Source organism: Hemiscyllium ocellatum, chromosome 11 (genome assembly GCF_020745735.1).
Source record: "Hemiscyllium ocellatum isolate sHemOce1 chromosome 11, sHemOce1.pat.X.cur, whole genome shotgun sequence".
Taxonomy (NCBI): domain Eukaryota; kingdom Metazoa; phylum Chordata; class Chondrichthyes; order Orectolobiformes; family Hemiscylliidae; genus Hemiscyllium; species Hemiscyllium ocellatum.
The window spans coordinates 1,199,402-1,219,399 of NC_083411.1; the positions used below are offsets into that span (position 1 = coordinate 1,199,402).

The 19,998-nt window shown below is 44.0% G+C and overlaps 1 protein-coding gene across 3 annotated transcripts in view; it reads right to left on the reverse strand.

Annotated features, from left to right (window-relative positions):
* The window catches only part of map7d3 (MAP7 domain containing 3), a 111,391-nt gene that overhangs the window by 55,787 nt on the left and 35,606 nt on the right, over nucleotides 1–19,998 (reverse strand). For 2 of the 3 annotated variants that reach the window (XM_060832376.1, XM_060832375.1), the window contains exons 2-7: nucleotides 18,650–18,754; nucleotides 16,327–16,407; nucleotides 13,168–13,331; nucleotides 5,651–5,765; nucleotides 1,484–1,576; nucleotides 190–300 (exon numbers count right to left, since the gene is read on the reverse strand). In XM_060832376.1, coding sequence (XP_060688359.1) covers nucleotides 190–300; nucleotides 1,484–1,576; nucleotides 5,651–5,765; nucleotides 13,168–13,331; nucleotides 16,327–16,407; nucleotides 18,650–18,754 — 669 coding nt within the window. The remainder of the gene's footprint in view (nucleotides 1–189; nucleotides 301–1,483; nucleotides 1,577–5,650; nucleotides 5,766–13,167; nucleotides 13,332–16,326; nucleotides 16,408–18,649; nucleotides 18,755–19,998) is intronic. The other variant, XM_060832379.1, reaches the window with a different exon arrangement.

Consider the following 19,998-nt stretch of genomic DNA (forward strand, 5'->3'; position numbering starts at 1 on the left):
TCTGATTTAAATAGTCACCCTAGCTTCGAGAGATAACAGTTTACCATTGTTTATCCTTGTAGCTTGGTGTGAAGGCACACAGTTCAATTACAGGATGGCCATCTGCTGAAGAGTAACACAATACTTTGAAGTTTAAAATCTATAATTTAATTTATAACATGCATGCAAATCCAGGATCAGCCCACTTACTTTTGTCAGGAGAGTGTGGAAGTGCTGTCGAAGATGAAGACAGACGCTTGCTTATCTCAGGCTGTGCCTGTTTTGTGAGGCTGCTGGTGGATGTAGAGCGCTTGTCTACAACTGCAGGAAGAAAATAAAACTCAACATCTTTGAGGGAGGAGTCCAGGTACAGCACTGGTAACAGCCCTTTACACCATGCATATCTTAGATATATTTTATCCTGAAAGTAGATATTGGGATGAGAGAACTTGCATCAATTTATTGAGTTTATTAGAAAAGAATGTTCTTGGCTTGGGTCTGGAGAATCAGAGTTTGAAAATCTTCAAATCAAAATGTCAATAATTAATGGAAAATAAAAACCTTCAACTTAAATGGAAACAAATTTTAGTTACAATTCTGATCTAAACCTGCTCAGTGTAACATTTGCCTTTTTGAGCAAAAGAGTGAAGTTGCTATGTCCTGCTGAAAATGTTGTGCTCAGACAGATTTGGGCAGTGGAATAAGAATGCTGCTCACTGTTGGCAGGAGGTGCACACTGCTGATAGTGTGCTCTCATTTTACAGTGAAGCCACCTGCAAATCTAACAACTTCAAAAATCCAATTACCATTGGCTCACAACATTTCCAGTTTAGGCTGCTCTGAGCTGTCTTGTACTTCTCATAACCAGATCGTGCAAATTCGAACACACTTTACAAACGAGCCTGAGGGAAAGTCCTGTTAAGCTGGGATTGAAAATGATGCCCAAGGAGGGGTGCTCCCACACATGGCACCCTCGATCCAGTGTACCACACCATTGTTAACATAGCGTGAGAGCAAGTTAAATATGTTCACGGATTGTTACCAGAAGCTTCACAGATCCAGGTACTTCACAATTGAATATTTAATGTAATAAACGTTAAGGTAAGCCAGATAACATTCTGGTGTTGAGAATGGAAAGATACAATCTCTGCAATTCAAAAAGATTGTGGGCTTAAATGTCATTGATAAGTATGCATCAATGCAGCTTGACCTTCAGTTCATTCAGAAAGTCTCTAAATCCTAAAGCAGCACCTGTTCATTAGATCAGACCGACATCAGCATAACATGTTTTCAGGATAAAATATCACTTCACAACTTTCCTTACAATCCAACTGCATGCATCCATACCCCAATATTCGCTGGGGAAAATAAAGCAAGTATTACATGCCGGTAGTGCCTGAGATTAGTTTCCTTTTCCAGTTTTAAAATGTTAGTTTGCAACATTAACTAATATTCATCTTTAAGGCATTAATTTCAGCAGCAAGCAGGTAGCACAGTTCCAAACCAGAACCATCTTCAGTGGAAGCCTGGGAGCCTGAGGAAGGAGGGGGGCAGTCGGGCAAGTTTAAAGGTGGAGTTAAGGAATGTTCAGGAACACCTAAACGAGAGAGAAATGATCACTTAACAAAATCAATACGGATTAATAGATAAATATTGGTGACAGCAAAAACAAGGTGATTAATGATGACAGGAACTGAGCTCGGGGATTAATCCCTGATAAATGCTAACAAAGACAATCAAAACAAAACAAAATGGTGGTCGCTTGTCTTTGATTGAAACATCACATCTCATCCTCTGCAAAATCTCACTTCAACACTGCTCACAGCAAAATATCATCCGCATTGGATCCATACACTCACATTCAGCTACTCCCCACCTTAGTCTTATTAAAACCACCTCTGCAAACTCCACCATTATACATGCTGTACTGCACATCAGGGAGCCCATGTTTAATGAGGGGGGTTCCATTTCAGCTTGCATTGAAAATTCTGTGGCTGAAGCAGAACAAACATCTCCTTAACAGTTCAGGCCCTTTTGGACCTGGTACAAGCTGGCATCCAAAGACATTCATATTTGAGGTGGAAAAGACTATGTTTGGAATGGTCTCTGATTCAAGGTAAAATTAAAAGGGGTATGTGGCCAGTTTTGAAGTCTGTCTGACAGTAAGCCTGGGTACTTTCTTTGTTAGAGAAAAAAAGGAAGATTTTTATTGTTTTAATAAGGAGGTGGTGAAAGGTATTTATGCTGGTGACTACAGCAGCAGACTGTGAGCGTTCTTGTGATACAGTGGTAATGTCCTCACATTTGGACCAGGGAGCACAGGTTCTAGTTGTATTTGTTCTAGATGTGTCATAGCACATCAGACTCTGGTGGCAGCAGCTTGTGGATTAACTGTACAGACTAAGAGTCTCAAGTCTCAAACATTTGAGAAAGCTCACATGAAAACAGCTGTGCTTGAAACTGTCTAGCTAGTTCTAAGGTGAAAGAGAATGTTGCCTCTGAGCCAATTCATGAGCATTTCTAGATTGAGACTCACATGAGCTATGTAACATTGTCATGAGGATGCACGAAGAAGCCACCACTATCCAGATCAGATAACAGACTTCCCTCAAGTTTTACAGACTGCGCATTTTGGGTTTACCTGGTTTCAGGATAGAAGTGCAATTGGAGGCTAAAATGTCAACAAACAGCTATGTAGCAATCTGGGGAAAACTCATGCTCAAAGTGAGAAGACCTAATTCATATGGAGTTAAATGAAGACCAAAGGAATCTCAGAATCATAACAGTGCAGAAAAGCCAAAGTGAGGGTATCCAGGAAATCAAACTACACCAAACAGCAGTTTAAAAGATTGAAGTTACCACACTCAGAAAATAAAGAATGGCAATTATTGAGGTGCTCAAAATTATGAACATTTTTGACAGGGTAAAGGAGGATATTCGGTTTCAATTAGTTGCTTTCTCAGTAGTAGAGGCCACAACTTTAAAGTTGTCAGCGAAAAAGTTAGACCGAGCTGGAGAATGGGACTAGCTGGGTAGCTGTTTCAGAAGCCAGTACAGACTTGAGTGGCCAGCTTCTGCCGTGTAAAATTTTATGATTCTATGAATACACATTTGGTAGTAGGAATCATTTGAATGGGTATATCATAGAGATGTACAGCATAGAAACAGACCCTTCAGTCTAACCCATCCATGCTGACCAGATATCCCAACCCAATCTAGTCCCACCTGCCAGCACCCGGCCCATATCCCTCCAAACCCTTCCTATTCATACACCCATCCAAATGCCTCTTAAATGTTGCAATTGTAGTAGCCTCCACCACATCCTCTGGCAGCTCATTCCATACACGTACCACCCTCTGCGTGAAAAAGGTTGCTCCTTAGGTCTCTTTTACATCTTTCCCCTCTCACCCTAAACCTATGCTCTCTAGTTCTGGACTCCCCCACCCCAGGGAAAAGACTTTGTCTATTTACCCTATCCATGCCTCTCATGATTTTGTAACCCTCTATAAGGTCACCCCTCAGCCTCCGACCCTCCAGGGAAAACAGCCCCAGCCTGTTCAGCTTCTCCCTATAGCTCAAATCCGCCAACCCTGGCAACATCCTTGAAATCTTTTCTGAACCCTTTCAAGTTTTACAACACCTTTCCAATAGGAAGGAGACCAGAATTGCACACAGTATTCCAACAGTGGCCTAACCAATGTCCTGTACAGCTGCAACATGGCCTCCCAACTCCTGTACTCAATACTCTGACCAATAAAGGAAAGCATACCAAACACCTTCTTCACTATCCTATCTACCTGTGACTCCACTTTCAAGGAGCTATGAACCTGCACTCCAAATTCTCTTTGCTCAGCAACACTCCCTAGGACCTTACCATTAACTGTATAAGTCCTGCTAAGATTTGCTTTCCCAAAATGCATTTATCTGAATTAAACTCCATCTGCCACTTCTCTGCCCAATGGCCCATCTGGTCCAGGTCCTGTTGTAATCTGAGGTAACCCTCTTCGCTGTCCACTACACCTCCAATTTTGGTGTCATCTGCAAACTTACTAACTATACCTCTTATACTCGGCTCGCATTCAAATCATTTATGTAAATGACAAAACGTAGAGGACCAAGCATTGATCCTTGTGGCACTCCACTGGTCACAGGCCCCCAGTCTGAAAAACAACCCTCCACCACCACCCTCCGTCTGGTACCTTTGAGCCAGTTCTGTATCCAAATGGCTAGTAATCCCTGTATTCCATGAGATCCGACCTTGCTAATCAGTCTCCCATGGGGAACCTTGTCAAACACCTTACTGAAGTCCATATAGATCACAACTTCCGCTCTGCCTTCATCAATCCTCTGTCATTTCTTCAAAAAAACACTCAACCAAGTTTGAGACATGATTTCCAACACAAAAAACCATGTTGACTATCCCGAATCAGTCCTTGCCTTTCCAAATACATGGACATCCTGTCCCTCAGGATTCCCTCCAACAACTTGCCCACCACCAAGGTCAGGTTCACCAGTCTATAGTTCCCTGGCTTGTCTCTACCGCCCTTCTTAAACAGTGGCACCACGTTTGCCAACATCCAGTCTTCCGGCACCTCACCTGTGACTATCGATGATACAAATATCTCAGTAAGAGGCCCAGCAATCACTTCTCTAGCTTCCCACAGAGTTCTTGGATACACCTAATCAGGTCCTGGGGATATATCCACCTTTAACCGTTTCAAGACATCCAGCACTTCCTCCTCTGTAATCTGGACATTTTGCAAGATGTCACCATCTATTTCCCTACAGTCTATAAACAAATCTGTCAAACACGTTTGATCAGTTGGGCTAAAAAACAAGATTCCATTCTGTACTATAAAACTGGCCTACAAAGTTTGTGTTTAGGCAACTGTGTGTCATTGTTACAGTAAATGTCTTAAAATGTGAAACCTTGATGTGACGTTTTTACAGATGACAGGATTATGAAATTCCACAAGTTATCGGTGTAATGGGGGATTGCAGCAGTTCATTCTGTGGTCCCAAGTTCCTAGCTATGGTTTGTCAGGTGATTTATGTCATCTCTGGAATGCTGCGCTAATGTAAATTACAGGATGGCTCTGGTGCTGAGAATACAATCCTGGAATAGAGAAGACTCTGCTCTGTATTGTGAGTACTTCCAAAACAGTAAGTTTATTGCCCTGTCCACATTAACCTCCACCCCACCCAGTTCACCCCTCAATGCACCGAGTTTGAAAAGATTGCCCAAGTGAGACCCCTTACTGCCTCCCTCTCACCCCCACTATACCGAACCAATGTCTCTAACCAGCTTCAGTCTCCCGATCCACTTTGTGACCTCTACTCTCCAAACAAGGATGGATCAGTCCCCCTCCAACAACTGGTGATTCATTACTGCTGGGGTAGCGTTCCTAACTCCCCACCCACACCTCTCGGATCAGTTATTTCTCATTAACTTCAATAAAAGGTTCCTCATGACATGTCTATTGCACTTTATTCCCAACACTCTGCTGGGTGATAGTTCTACGCTCTGAAGTATAATATTAAATTTCTACATACTAATGTAAATTAATGAATGAATATCAGTGAGTAAAACATCCTTCTGAACACAGCTTAAAAACACCATCTGGTTGGCATTATGCCTAGCAATTGATTCGCAGGTCTAAGTCAGACTTACCATTCGAGCTTTCCTTCTCAGTTGCTACAGCTCCTCCCCACGACCATCTTTTTTGCCTTTGCTCCAAGCGCTGGCTCCTTTCCAAGGTGCGTCGCATCACAGCTTCGTAGTGCTCCTATCTCAGTTTCAAAAGTAGGGAATCAGGATTAAACATGCAAAACAAAAAAAAACCGAAAGAACTGCTAGAAATCAGAAACAAAATCAGAAAATTCTGGAAAAATTCAGGTCTGGCAGCACCTGTAGATACAGTTCTGAAGGGTCAATGGACCCAAGATGTTAAGTCTACTGTCTCTCCACCAATGCTGCCAGACCTGCTGAGTTTCTCCAGCAATTTCTGACTTTGTTAAAGTTGCACACCGTTCCTTACAATGATTTTAAGTTACTTTAATAGCAATGCGCTTGCATCCAGAACTGTATGAAAACCATATTTCCAAACTGTAGTCTCTCAGGTCTTCAGTTCCATTTTGTGTTTTTAATGGCTGATTTCAAACTGGAGTTATGCAGATTTTTTACTACTTTCTGCAGGCAATTATTCACATTTCTCACATACCATCAGGAGCAGTAGATCTTTTGTACAGGCAGGATTTTTGTACAACTTGACCTGCGTTTGACAAATGCTATCACCAGGTGACCCTTGGTAATGAGTCATTGACACTGACCAGACTTTTTCATGTTCAAAAGCACCACATTTAACTAAAACTGCAGCAAATACTCAGCAGGTCTAACAGCCTATGTAGAAGGGGAAACGGTTATCACTTCAGGTTGGCCAGGTCAAATATTTCTCTTTCCCCACAGATAGGATCTGACCTGAGTACTTCCAAACTTTTCTGGTTTTGTTTCTGAAAGCAGGTAGTGAAGGCGGCCAATAGCATGCTGGCCTTCTTAACAAGAAGGATTAAGTATAGAAGCAAAGAGGTTCTTCTGCAGCTGTACAGGGCCCTGGTGAGACCACACCTGGAGTACTGTGTGCAGTTCTGGTCTCCAAATTTGAGGAAAGACATTCTGGCTATTGAGGGAGTGTAGTGTAGGTTCACGAGGTCAATTCCTGGAATGGCGGGATTACCTTAAATTGAAAGACTGGAGCGACTGGGCTTGTATATCCTTGAGTTTAGAAGAGAGAGGGGATCTGATTGAGACAGATAAGATTATTAAAGGATTGGACACACTGAAGGCAGGAAACATGTTTCCGCTGATGGGTGAGTGCCGAACCAGAGGACACAGCTTAAAAATACGGGGTAGACCATTTAGGACAGAGATGAGGAGAAACTTCTTCACCCAGAGAGTGGTGGCTGTGTGGAATGCTCTGCCCCAGAGGGCAGTGGAGGCCCAGTCTCTGGATTCATTTAAGAAAGTTGGATAGAGCTCTTAAGGATTGTGGAATCAAGGGTTATGGAGATATAACAGCAACAGGATATTGATTAAGGATGGTCAGGCATGATCACATTAATGGTGGTGCAGGCTCGAAGGGCAGAATGGCCTACTCCTGCACCTATTGTCTATTGCTCAGTCTGAGTTAGTTGAGTAAATCACGGTTGCCTTGATTTACGAATGTGTTTTGGAAGCATAAATGGCAGCACAGACTGCAGAAAAGTAAAGGTCGCTTTATTCTGCCTGAGGATTTGGCATTCTGGGGTAACACAGTGGCTCAGGGGCTAGCAGTGCTGCCTCATGGCGTCAGGAACCCGGGTACGGTTCCAGTGCCGGGTGGCTGTCTGTGTGGATTTGCACACAGTCAGTGTTTACGTGAGTTGCCTCCAGGTGTTCCAGTTTCTTCTCTCAGTCCAAAGATATGCAAGTGAAGTGGATTAGCCATGGGAAATGCAGGGTTACAGGGATAGGGTAGGGGACTGGGAGGCTCTTTGAGGATTCGAACGGCCTTCGTCCACACTGTGGGGATTCTATGATCCTATAATCTAACTCAAACCAGCACATCTACTGTAAATGTCCATTTTTCATCTGTCTCCATGCATTATTTATTTGAACTCTTTGGGTGAGATAGCAACTTACCAATTTGTACTTAGCTATGATTCGGCCAAGAGTTGGGTGGAACCTGAATAAGTACACAATGCATGGGGGACCCTTACTGCCAAAAGGGCTTACATCTGATTGCTCTGGACTCTATTCAAACACTCATCATAAAGAATAAAGGGAGAGAAATTCACAACCAGAATCACTGTTTCATTGGCTACAAAGGCCAATAATAACTCAATTGGTGAGTCCTCCCTTGCAGTGTTATCTATAAACCTGAGGCAGAAGACACCAACTCTCATACTCCATAGGTTATCAATGGAAAGCAGTAGTGACAGCAAATTAACAGAACAGAGTAAAGACTGTCACAGACCATTCGTGATCCATGGAATAAAAACAGAATAGATTACCATGAGGATCAGTGCTAGGTCCACAGATGGGGAACAATCCTTATGACTGGAATGTGGGGATGAATTGCAATATTTTAAAATTTGTTGATACATTAAACTAGATGGGAACATAAATTGAGGAAGCTGCCAGAAAGCTTCAAGGATATTTGGAAACTTACAGCGAATGGATCCAATATTTCTATGGTTAACCTTTTTTGGGATCCTAGAATGCAAATCATGTCAAGGAGACTTATTTGCCTTTAGCCCATTCGTTTGTCATTATTACTACTTCTTCAGTGATGGTGCTGGTGCTTAATTCCTCCCCCATACTCTTTAGGTACAGCAAGCATTGAGGAAGGCAAATAGTATGTTAGTCTTCATCTTAAGAGGATTTGAGTACAGCATCAAAGAGGACTTGCTGTAATTATTACAGCCTTTGTGAGACTGCACTCAGTATCTGTACCCAGTTTTGGTCTCCTTATTTCGGGAGAATATATTCGCCCTAGAGGGAATGCAAGAAATGACCACAAGACTATTCTGTGGGCTGGTAGAATGGTGTTGAGCTGAGATTGAGGAAACTGGCTCTGTATTCTTAAGAGTTGGTGACCTCACTAAAACTTACAAAATTCTCAGAGCATGACAAGATGAATGTAGACAAGATATTTCTCCTGGGTCTGGTGACTCCAGAATAGGGGACAAAGTCTCGGGATAAGGAATAGGCCAAATAAGACTGAGATGAGGAGAAATTTCTCTGGAGGGCGATGAATTTTTGGTATATTCTGTCTCAAGTAGCTGTGTAAGTTCAATTATTCAGTGTATTCAAGACAGAAAATGAGAGACTTTTGGAGACTAATAACATCAGGGCATATGGAGGTAGTATGAGAAAATGAGGTAGATAACCAACCCATGACCATACTGAATGGCAGAGCAAGTTTGATGGGCTGAATGGCTTACTCCTGTTCATGAATTTCTATAAAATTGAGTGTGTTTTGGGATCAATATACTCTTAAATTTTGATGTCCACATAAAATACCCAAAACAGAAATTTTCAGAACACATCAGAGTAAGAAAATAACTGCTAAGAATTAAAAGAAAGAAACCTTGAGCCAAGCATTGTACACACTAAACAAATTCCTCTCCATCTAAACCTTTAACACTATGGCAATCCCAGTCAATGTTTGGAAAGTTAAAATCCCTTACCATAACTACCTTATTCTTACAGATAGCTGAGATCTCCTTACAAGTTTGTTTCTCAATTTCCCTCTGACTATTTGGGGGTCTATAATGCAATCCCAGTAAGGTGATCATCCCTTTCTTATTTCTCAGTTCCACCCAAATAATTTCCCTGGATGTATTTTCGGGAATATCCTCCCTCAGCCCAGCTGTAATGCTATCCCTTATCAAAAACGCCACTCCCCCTCCTCTCTTGCCTCCCTTTCTATCCTTCCTGTAACATTTGTATCCTGGAACATTAAACTGCCAGTCCTGCCCATCCCTGAGCCATGTTTCTGTAATTGCTATGATATCCCAGTCCCATGTTCCTAACCATGCCCTTAGTTCATCTGCCTTCCCTGTTAGGCCCCTTGCATTGAAATAAATGCAGTTTAATTTATTAGTCCTACCTTGTCCCTGCCTGCCCTGACTGTTTGACTCACTTCTGTTCTCAGCTGTACCCGTCTCAGATTGATCTCTTTCCTCACTATCTCCCTGGGTCCCACCCCCCCACCTTACTAGTTTAAATCCTCCCAAGCAGTACTAGCAAATTTCCCTGCTAGTATATTAGTCCCCTTCCAATTTAGGTGCAATCTGTCCTTCTTGTATAGGTCACTTCTACTCCAATAGAGATTTCAATGATCCAAAAATGTGAATCCTTCTCCTATACACCAGCTCCTCAGCCATGCATTCATCTGCTCGATCCTCCTATTCCTGCCCTCACCAGCTCATAGCACTGGGAGTAATCCAGATATTACTACCCTTGAGGACCTCCTTTTTAAATTTCTGCCTAACTCTCTGTAATCTCCCTTCAGAGTCTCAATCTTTTCCCTTCCAATGTCGTTGGTTCCAATGTGGACAATGACCTCCTGCTGGCCCCTCTCCCCCGCGAGAACATTCTGCACCCTCTCTGAGACATCCTTGATCCTGGCACCAGGGAAACAACACACCATTCTGCTTTTTCTCTGCTGGCCACAGAAACGTCTGTCTGTACCTCGGACTACAGAATCCCCTAACACAATTATCTCTTGGAAGCCGACATACCCCTCCTTGCATTAGAGCCAGTCTCAATACCAGAAACTCGGCTGTTCGTGCTATGTTCCTCTGAGAATCCATCACCTCCTACATTGTCCAAAACAGCATACCTGTTTGAAATGGGTATATCCACAAAAGACTCCTGCACTAGCTGCCTACCTATCTTACCCTTCCTGGAGTTAACCCATCTATGTGACTGTATCGGAGACTTTCCTCCCTTCCTATAACTATCATCTATCACATACTGGTGTTGCAAATTCCTCATCGCTTCTATCTCTCCAACCGATCCACTCGATCTGATAAGATTTGCATCCAACAGCATTTATGGCAGATACTCTCTTTAAACTCCCACATCTGGCGAGAGGTACATATCACTGCAAAGGCCATTTTTGCTCCTTCACAATCTACAGACCCAGAAAATAACACCGTCTTATTCATCTACAACCACTGCCCCCAGGTTAAAATATAAGCCTTAGCTATTAATTTAAGTTTAATCAAGAGACTTATCTCTAAAAAACATATAACCAAGAAAGAACCCACTATACTCACTACTGCAGCCTCTCTCTTGGACAGACTTAAAACAACAATTAACTTATCTGATTCTGTGCTGTGAACTTCGCCCAACAGTTCCTCCAATATCAGTAGTGAATTTCACTTTGTTAATTTTCCCAGATGCACTCCGATGTCCAACGATACACGAATTCAAACAGCAAAGGCGGTAACTGTGCAGGTTCTCTCTCTCTCCTGCACTGTCCTCACCATGTGCTTCCTTTCTCTGCTCTTCTCCCTTTTAAACTGCTGTTTTGACTTTTCATTTCCAAAGTATGTGGATGTACCTACTAGAGAAGGTGCAAAACTTGACCTACTCTTGGGAAATAAGGAAGGGCAGGTGACTGAGATGTCAGTGGGGGAGCACTTTGGGGCCAGCGACCATAATTCTATTCGTTTTAAAATAACGATGGAAAAGGATAGACCAGATTTAAAAGTTGAAGTTCTAAATTGGAGAAAGGCCAATTTTGACGGTATTAGGCAAGAACTTTCAAAAGTTGATTGAGGGCAGATGTTCACAGGTAAAGGGACGGCTGGAAAATGGGAAGCCTTCAGAAATGAGATAACAAGAATCCAGAGAAAGTATATTCCTGTCAGGGTGCAAGGGAAGGCTGGTAGGTATAGGGAATGCTGGATGACTAAAGAAATTGAGGGTTTGGTTAAGAAAAAGAAGGAAGCATATGTCAGGATAGATCAAGTGAATCCTTAGAAGAGTATAAAAGGAGGAGGAGTATACTTAAGAGAGAAAATCAGGAGGGCAAAAAGGGGACATGAGATAGCTTTGGCAAATAGAACTAAGGAAAATCAAAAAGGTTTTTACCAATATATTAAGGACAAAAGGGTAACTCGGGAGAGAATAGAGCCCCTCAAAGATCAGCAAGGCAGCCTTTGTGTGGAGCTACAGAAAATGGGGGAGATACTGAGGGACAGGATGTACATGTATTTGGAAAAGCAAGGATTGATTTGGGGTAGTCAACATGGCTTTGTGCGTGGGAAATCATGTCTCACAAACTGGATTGAGTTATTTGAAGAAGTAACAAAGACGACTGATGAGGGCAGAGCAATAGATGTGATCAATATGGGCTTCAGTAAGGCGTTCGATAAGGTTCCCCATGGGAGACTGGTGAGCAAGGTTAGAGCTCTCAGAATACAGGGAGAACTAGCCATTTGGATGCAGAACTGGCTCAAAGGTAGAAGACAGAGGGTGGTGGTGGAGGATTGTTTTTCAGACTGGAGGCCTGTGACCAGTGGAGTGCCACAAGGTGCGGTGCTGGGTCCTCTACTTTTTGTCATTTATATAAATGATTTGGACGTGAGCATAAGAGGTACAGTTAGTAAGTTTGCAGATGACACCAAAATTGGAGGTGTAGTGGACAGCGAAGAGGGTTACCTCAGATTACAACAGGATCTGGACCAGATGGGCCAATGGGCTGAGAAGTGGCAGATGGAGTTTAATTCAGATAAATGCAAGATGCTGCAATTTGGGAAAGCATATCTTAGCAGGACTTATACATTTAATGGTAAGGTCCTAGGGAGTGTTGCTGAACAAAGAGACCTTGGAGTGCAAGTTCATAGCTCTTTGAAAGTTGAATCGCAGGTAGATAGGATCGTGAAGGCGGCATTTGGTATGCTTTCCTTCATTGGTCAGAGTATTGAGTACAAGAGTTGGGAGGTCATGTTGCGGCTGTACAGGACGTTGGTGAGGCCACTTTGGAATATTGCGTGCAATTCTGTTTTCCTTCCTATCGGAAAGATGTTGTGAAACTTGAAAGGGTTCAGAAAAGACTTACAAGGATGTTGCCAGTGTTAGAGGATTTGAGCTACAGGGAGAGGCTGAACAGGCTGGGGCTGTTTTCCCTGGAGTGTCGGAGGCTGAGGGGTGACCTTATAGAGGTTCACAAAATTATGAGGGCATGGATAGGATAAATAGGAAAAGTCTTTTCCCTGGGGTTGGGAAGTCCAGAACTAGAGGACATAGGTTTAGCGTGAGAGGGGAAAGATATAAAAGAGACCTAAGGGGCAATTTTTTCACACAGAGGGTGGTATGTGTATGGAATGAGCTGCCACAGGATGTGGTGGAGGCTGGTACAATTGCAACATTTAAGAGGCATTTGGATGGGTATATGAATAGGATGGGTTTGGAGGGATATGGGCCGGGTGCTGGCAGGTGGGACTAGATTGGGTTGGGATATCTGGTCAGCATGGACAGGTTGGACCGAAGGGTCTGTTTCCATGCTGTACATCTCTATGACTCTATGATTGAGGGGTTGAATGGCCTACTCCTGTTTTTAAGTCTTACATAATTTTGCAATACTCAGTATAATTAATGTTTAGAGGAGGCCCTTCCCCAGCCACTACGCTGACCTTTTCTTCCTCCTGTTTTTGTCTTCGTTTCTCTTCCACCGCAACTCTCTTCTGCTGCTCCTTCTGCCGTTGCTCCTGCAGTTTCCTCTGACGTTCTTCCATTTGTTTCTCATACTGGAGTCGTATTTTCTTTTCTTTTTCTAGCATGTAAAGTTCTTTTGCAGCTAAAGGTATAAACATAAAACAGCAGTGGATCAGTTATTAAAAAAATGCCACAAATATTATCATGGAGGAGATAGTGAGGAGTGCAAAGGCTGGAGATCAGAGTCGAGAGTGTGTTGCTGGAAAAGTACAGCAGGTCAGGCAGCATCCGAGGAGCAGGAGAATCGTCAGTTTGGGCATAAATCCATCATTGTGAATCTGATGAAGGGCTTATGCCCACAACATTGAATATCCTGCTCCTCAGATGCTGCCTGACCTGCTGTGCTTTTCCAGCAGCACACTCTCGACAAATACTAGCATGGGGACTTTCACTGTTCAATACATCACACACTCACCTCAGATCCTTTCTCCTCAGTGTAAGGTCAACACCCTTTGGGTGATGAGGTGTTGTAACCATTTATTTGGCTACCAGATTAGTGGTTAGGAATTCTGAAGGGGTGCAAGTAACTGCCTGACTCTCCAAAGCCTGATCACTGTCTACACCACAAGTCAAGAGAGAGAAACAATGCTCCCCACCTTGTCTGAATGGGTGCAGCCCCAACAAAACTCAAACAGCTTGACACCATCCAGGGAACACTGAGTAGTATCCCAACCCCTGGCCCGGGAAGCCTGAGTTCAAGTTCCACTTGGTCCAGAGGTGTGTAATATCATCTCTTAACAGGCTGAGTCATAGGCTAAATAAAACCAGCCCACTTGATTGACACCATATCCACTACCTTCAAAATTCACTCCCTCCACCCCTCCTTGGTTGGGGGGTCAATCCCAAGAGGGCATAGCTTTTAAGCCGAGGGGCAGGAGATTCACAGGGATTTGAGAAAGCAATGTTTTCTACTCAATGGGTAATGGGAATCTGGAATGCACTGCATGGAAATGTAGTGGATGCTCAAAACCTTACAACTTTTAAAAAATATTTGGATGAGCATTTGAAATATCATAACATTCAAGAATATGGGACAAGTGCAGGAAATTGGGATTAGTGTGCCTTTAGTGGTGAGTCATTGTCAGTACAGGCTCAATGGGCTAAAGGGCCTTCTCTGCACTGTATGACTATGACTCACTAAACAAAAATACAAACCATCTCCATACACTGCCTATTTCCACACACATCTCTACCTCAGACCCATTCCCACACCCTGCCCTTCAATAGCAGCACTGCTGCCTCAGTGCCAGGGATGAAAATGTGTTGCTGGAAAAGCGCAGGTAAGACAGCATCCAAGGAGCAGGAGAATCGACGTTTCAGGCATGAGCCCTTCTTCAGAAATGAGGAGACAGTGTGTCCAGCAGGCTAAGATAAAAGATAAAAGGCCATCTGGGTTGTTCGGTGTTGGAACTGGTCCGCCTGGGAGCAGATGCGGCAGAGACGAAGGAATTGGGAATATGAGATGATGTTTTTAGAGGGGGCAGGGTGGGAGGAGGTGTAGTCTAGGTAGCTGTGGGAACCCAGATGGTCTCCACCTTCAAAGCATTTCCGTCGCATCTGCTCCCAGGAGGACCAGTTCCAACACTGTACAACCCAGACGGCCTCCTTCAAAGACCGCAATTTCCCCTCAGACGTGATCGACGATGCCCTCCACCGCATCTCCTCCACTTCCCGCTCCTCCGCCCTTGAGCCCCGCCCCTCCAATCGCCACCAGGAGAGAACCCCAGTGGTCCTCACCTACCAGCCCACCAACCTCCATATACATCATATCATCCGTCGTCATTTCCGCCACCTCAAAACGGACCCCACCACCAGGGATATATTTCCCTCCCCTCCCCTATCAGCGTTCCGGAGAGACCACTCCCTCCGTGACTCCCTTGTCAGGTCCACACTCCCCACCAACCCAACCTCCACTCCTGGGACCTTCTCTTGCAACTGCAAGAAATGCAAAACTTGCGCCCACACCTCCCCCCTTACTTCCCTCCAAGGCCCCAAGGGATCCTTCCATATCCGCCACAAATTCACCTGCACCTCCACACACATCATTTACTGCATTCGCTGCACCCGATGTGGCCTCCTCTATATTGGGGAGACAGGCCGCCTACTTGCGGAACGTTTCAGAGAACACTTCTGGGACACCCGGACCAACCAACCCAACCACCCCATGGCTCAACACTTCAACTCCCCCTTCCACTCCACCAAGGACATGCAGATACTTGGACTCCTCCATCGCCAGACCATAACAACACGACGGCTGGAGGAAGACCGCCTCATCTTCTGTCTAGGAACCCTCCAACCACAAGGGATGAACTCAAATTTCTCCAGTTTCCTCATTTCCCCTCCCCCCACCTTATCTCAGTCCCAACCCTCGAACTCAGCACCACCTTCCTAACCTGCAATCTTCTTCCTGACCTCTCCGCCCCCACCCCCACTCCGGCCTATCACCCTCACCTTAACCTCCTTCCACCTGTCGCATTCCCAACGCCCCTCCCCCAAGTCCCTCCTCCCTACCTTTTATCTTAGCCTGCTTGGCACACTCTCCTCACTCCTGAAGAAGGGCTCATGCCCGAAACGTCAATTCTCCTGCTCCTTGGATGCTGCCTGACCTGCTGTGCTTTTCCAGCAACACATTTTCAGCCCTGATCTCCAGCATCTGCAGTCCTCACTTTCTCTTCAGTGCCAGGGACCCAGATTCAAGTCCAGCACTGGGGACCTGTCTGTGTGGTGTTTGCACATTCTCCCAGTGTCCGCGCGGCTTTCCTCTGGATAATCTGGTTTCCTCCCACAATCCAAAGATGTGCAAGTTCAGTGAATTGGCCATGCTAAAATTGCCCATAATGTGTGTTCAGGGATGTGTACGTTAGGCGCATTAATCAGGAGTAAATATAGGTAGGGGAATAGGTCTGGGTGGGTTACTCTTCGGAGTGGATTTGTTGGACCGAGGGGCCCGTTTTCACATTGTAGGGATTCTACTCTATGTGTTACCTGTCCCAAACCCCTGCCTCGACACTCCTCTTTTCTCCATACCCTCCTCCCTTGTTCACACACATTACTCCCCTTGAAAAGTTGTCACTCACCAAATTCTTTCTCCCTTTCTTCTCGCCGCTCCTTGGCGAGTCGCTGCCTTTCAACTGTCTTCAGAGTGGAGCCGTCTATTACTGATCAAGAGAAATCACATAACGTTAGTGAGGAGAGATGACAAACTGGTTGATGAGAATTTTATTTACGACTGAGAATCCTACTGACAAAGCAAGCCTTGTTGGAGAGACAGAACAACCAATTAGTAGTAACACTTCCACTGATAGATTGAGGCTTAATGTATTTGGAACATTCAAGACTGAATGTAAGTGGAACATCAGCAACAGCTCTGGTCTTGTCAATGATGAACTGTAACTAGTGGGGTGCTGCAGGGTTCAGTTCTTGGACCTCAACATAGAAATAATCTGCAAGCAGAGACAGAATGTAACATCGCAAAATTTGCAGATGATATGACTGTAGGTGGGAAAGCAGACAGTGAGGAGGAGATAAAGAGTTTACAAATGGATATGGATAAGATAGGAGAATGGGCCAGAACCTTACATATGGAGTTTAATGTGGAAGAGTGCAAGACTATCTTTTCAGTGGGGAAATTCAATGGGCAAATTATTATTTACATGGAAAGCAGATTCAAAGAGTGTCAGTGCAGAGAGATCGGTGTGCCCTTGTGTATGAATTAGATTAGCTTAGATTACTTACAGTGTGGAAACAGGCCCTTCGGCCCAACAAGTCCACACCGACCCACTGAAACGCAACCCACCCAGACCCATTCCCCTATGTTTACCCCTTCAGCTAACACTATGGGCAATTTAGCTTGGCCAATTCACCTAACCTGCACATCTTTGGATTGTGGGAGGAAACAGGAGCAGCCGGAGGAAACCCAAGCAGACACGGGGAGAATGTGCACACTCCACACAGACAGTGGCCTGAGGCGGGAATTGAACCCAGGTCTCTGGCGTTGTGAGGCAGCAGTGCTAACCACCGTGCCGCCCTATTGCAGAAAGTGGGCATGCAGATGCACCATATGTTAAGAAAGGCAAATGGAATCTTGGGATTTATTGCAAAGAACTGGATGAGAAAAGTAATGAAGTGTTGTTACAATTATATACGGCATTGGTGAGACCACACCTGGAGTCGCATGTCCAATTTTGGTCTCTTTACTGGAAGTAGTATGTGGTGACAGTGGAGGCAGTTCAGAGGAGGGTCACCAGGGCAATCCCAGGGCTGGCGTATGAGGAGCGGTTGAACAGCTTGCACTTGTACTCACTGGAATTCGGTGGGGGGGGGGATTTGATTGAGATATATAAAATGTTAAAGGGGATTGACAAGGTGAATGTGGAACATTGTTTCACAAGGAGGAACCTGTCTCAGACAAGAGGTTATAGACATCGAGTGTGAGGAGATGGGTTCAAAACGGAGATGAGGATAAGATTGTAAATCTATGGAACTCACTGCCCCAGAGTGCAGTGGAGGCAGAATACATCACCAGATTCAAGAAAGAAATCGATATGTTTCCGGTAAAAAGTCAGATAAAGGGCTATGGGGAGCTGGCTGGAAAGTGGAGTTGAAACCAAGGTAAGACCAGCCATGATCATGTTTAATGGCAGGACAGGTATGAAGGGCTGATTTGCTTATTCCCACTCCTAATTTCGATGTCTCTGAATTGCACAGGCAAGGCTCTTGGGGTCTGAATACTTAGATTGTGAGTCAAAGATGAGGTACTAATGCTCATCAATGACCAACTGAATCAATTATGCAAGACTTATCTGTTATTCTTCCATCTCAGTAATTGCAGCACCAGAATGTGAAGTGCTTTAGGAAGTAGGAGAGGCATAAAGATACCCAGCAAGAAAGAAAGATTAGCAAAGTGTAGACTCTAGAAGAGAGATCAGCTCTATAATCAGGGAATATAAATAATAATAAATTTGATTTAGCAAACCAAATTACAGAAAACACAGCAAAGAGTCCATCATTTCACTGTCCCTATGCCGGCTCTCAAAACCACCTGCTCTTTGCTCAAAGCTTTTATTCACCCCATTTTGCAGCCAAAGAGGTTTTGTAGGAGAGGGGGTGAGATAGGAACATTGATGTTCAGACTAAAATCACTGTGCACTTTGTTGTGGGAATCCTTTGCTTGGTGATAAATAGCCAGCTGTTAAATGACTACTTGCACGGTATTCTTAAGCACCTGAGTGGAATAACCAATTTAAAACTGGTTGAAATGCACCTCTGCGGTTGGTTTACAATGATCCAAACCAGACTGCGTACAAACTAGGGGATGGACATGCCACAGAATGGACTTTGAATCAGGTTGAGATTGTTGATCCTGGTCATGCAAGCTCAGCTCAGCAAGGATGCAGATACCTGGTTTGGTTGGTGCCTTTGTAATGACTGGTGGTGGATCAGAGGAAACAGGACTATTTACACTTTGGCTTCTCCTTTCCTCTGCTTGGGCTTGTGCTGCAGCAACTGAGAAAGAAAGACAGAAAACAAAACATCAATCTTCAAAATATAGCACAGGTGAGAAACAGATGGCCAATCGTGCTGGTGTCTGCTCTTGGAAAGAGCAATTCACTACTGCCACTCCACTTCTCTATCCTCACTGCTTCGTACATGTACCTTTCTAAGTCATTCCCATTTCAAAGTCATGATTGAATATGCAGCCACCAGCTCTTCAGGCAGTATGGTCACGATCGTTCCACAACCAATAGCAAAAAGAGAATCTCCTTGGTTTCTGGTTCTTTTGCCAATTATCCTCACTCTTCCCTCCTGTGGTTACTGACCCTCAGCCACCAGAAACACGCTCTCTTTATTTATTCTATCAGAAGCCTTCATGATTGCAACCATCTTTGTGAATTTCCTGTCAGACATCTCTGCTAGAAAGGAGAACAATTCCATCTTCTCCATGTAACTGATGTCCCTCATCCCATTCTAGCTTCTGCTTCCTGTCTAAGACCCTGACATCTTTCCAGTGGGGCCTTAACTGAACCAACTTAACTGCATCTTAACCAATGGTTTATAATGGTTTTGTAGAGCTCCCAACGCTTTTGTACCCGATCCCTCCATCAGTAAAGCCTGGGGTTCCGCATGGCTGCACAAAAGCGTTCTCAATTTGTCTTGCACCTCTAAAGTTTGAAGATTGAAACTGTAGGTCTCTACTCTTGTAACCCTTCAACACTAAACCATCTGCTCATTCTTCAGACCAAAATGTATCATGCACACTTCTCTGTTAAACATCACTAGTGATGCGCTCACCCATATCTTAGTCATAGAATTTAGCAGGACATGGACTATCTAATAGCATAGTCACAACCAGTAGTTTTTGAAAGGACACACACAGCCCATTATGGAATACCAGTTCTGGGCAGCAGTTTGTGAAAATGTATGAAACATATTGACAACTGATCAAATATGACAACACTGCACAATATTTCTGACCCATTGTTATTGACAAAAAGACCAATAAAGGGCTATGTTATTTCCAGTATAAATAGAAAATGTTGGAAATATTCATTCAACAGCATTGGCATTGTCAGAGTTAACATTACAGATTGATCAGATTTCTAGCATTTGCAATTTGTATGTGGCATGTGGCATCCCAGTGTATAGCACAACAGGGAGATTTTCCAAGGCATATTGTTAAAACAGCTGTTGACTGCAATATTTATACTTTAATTTTTTATATAAAAAGCAAAAATATAGCAGATGCTGAA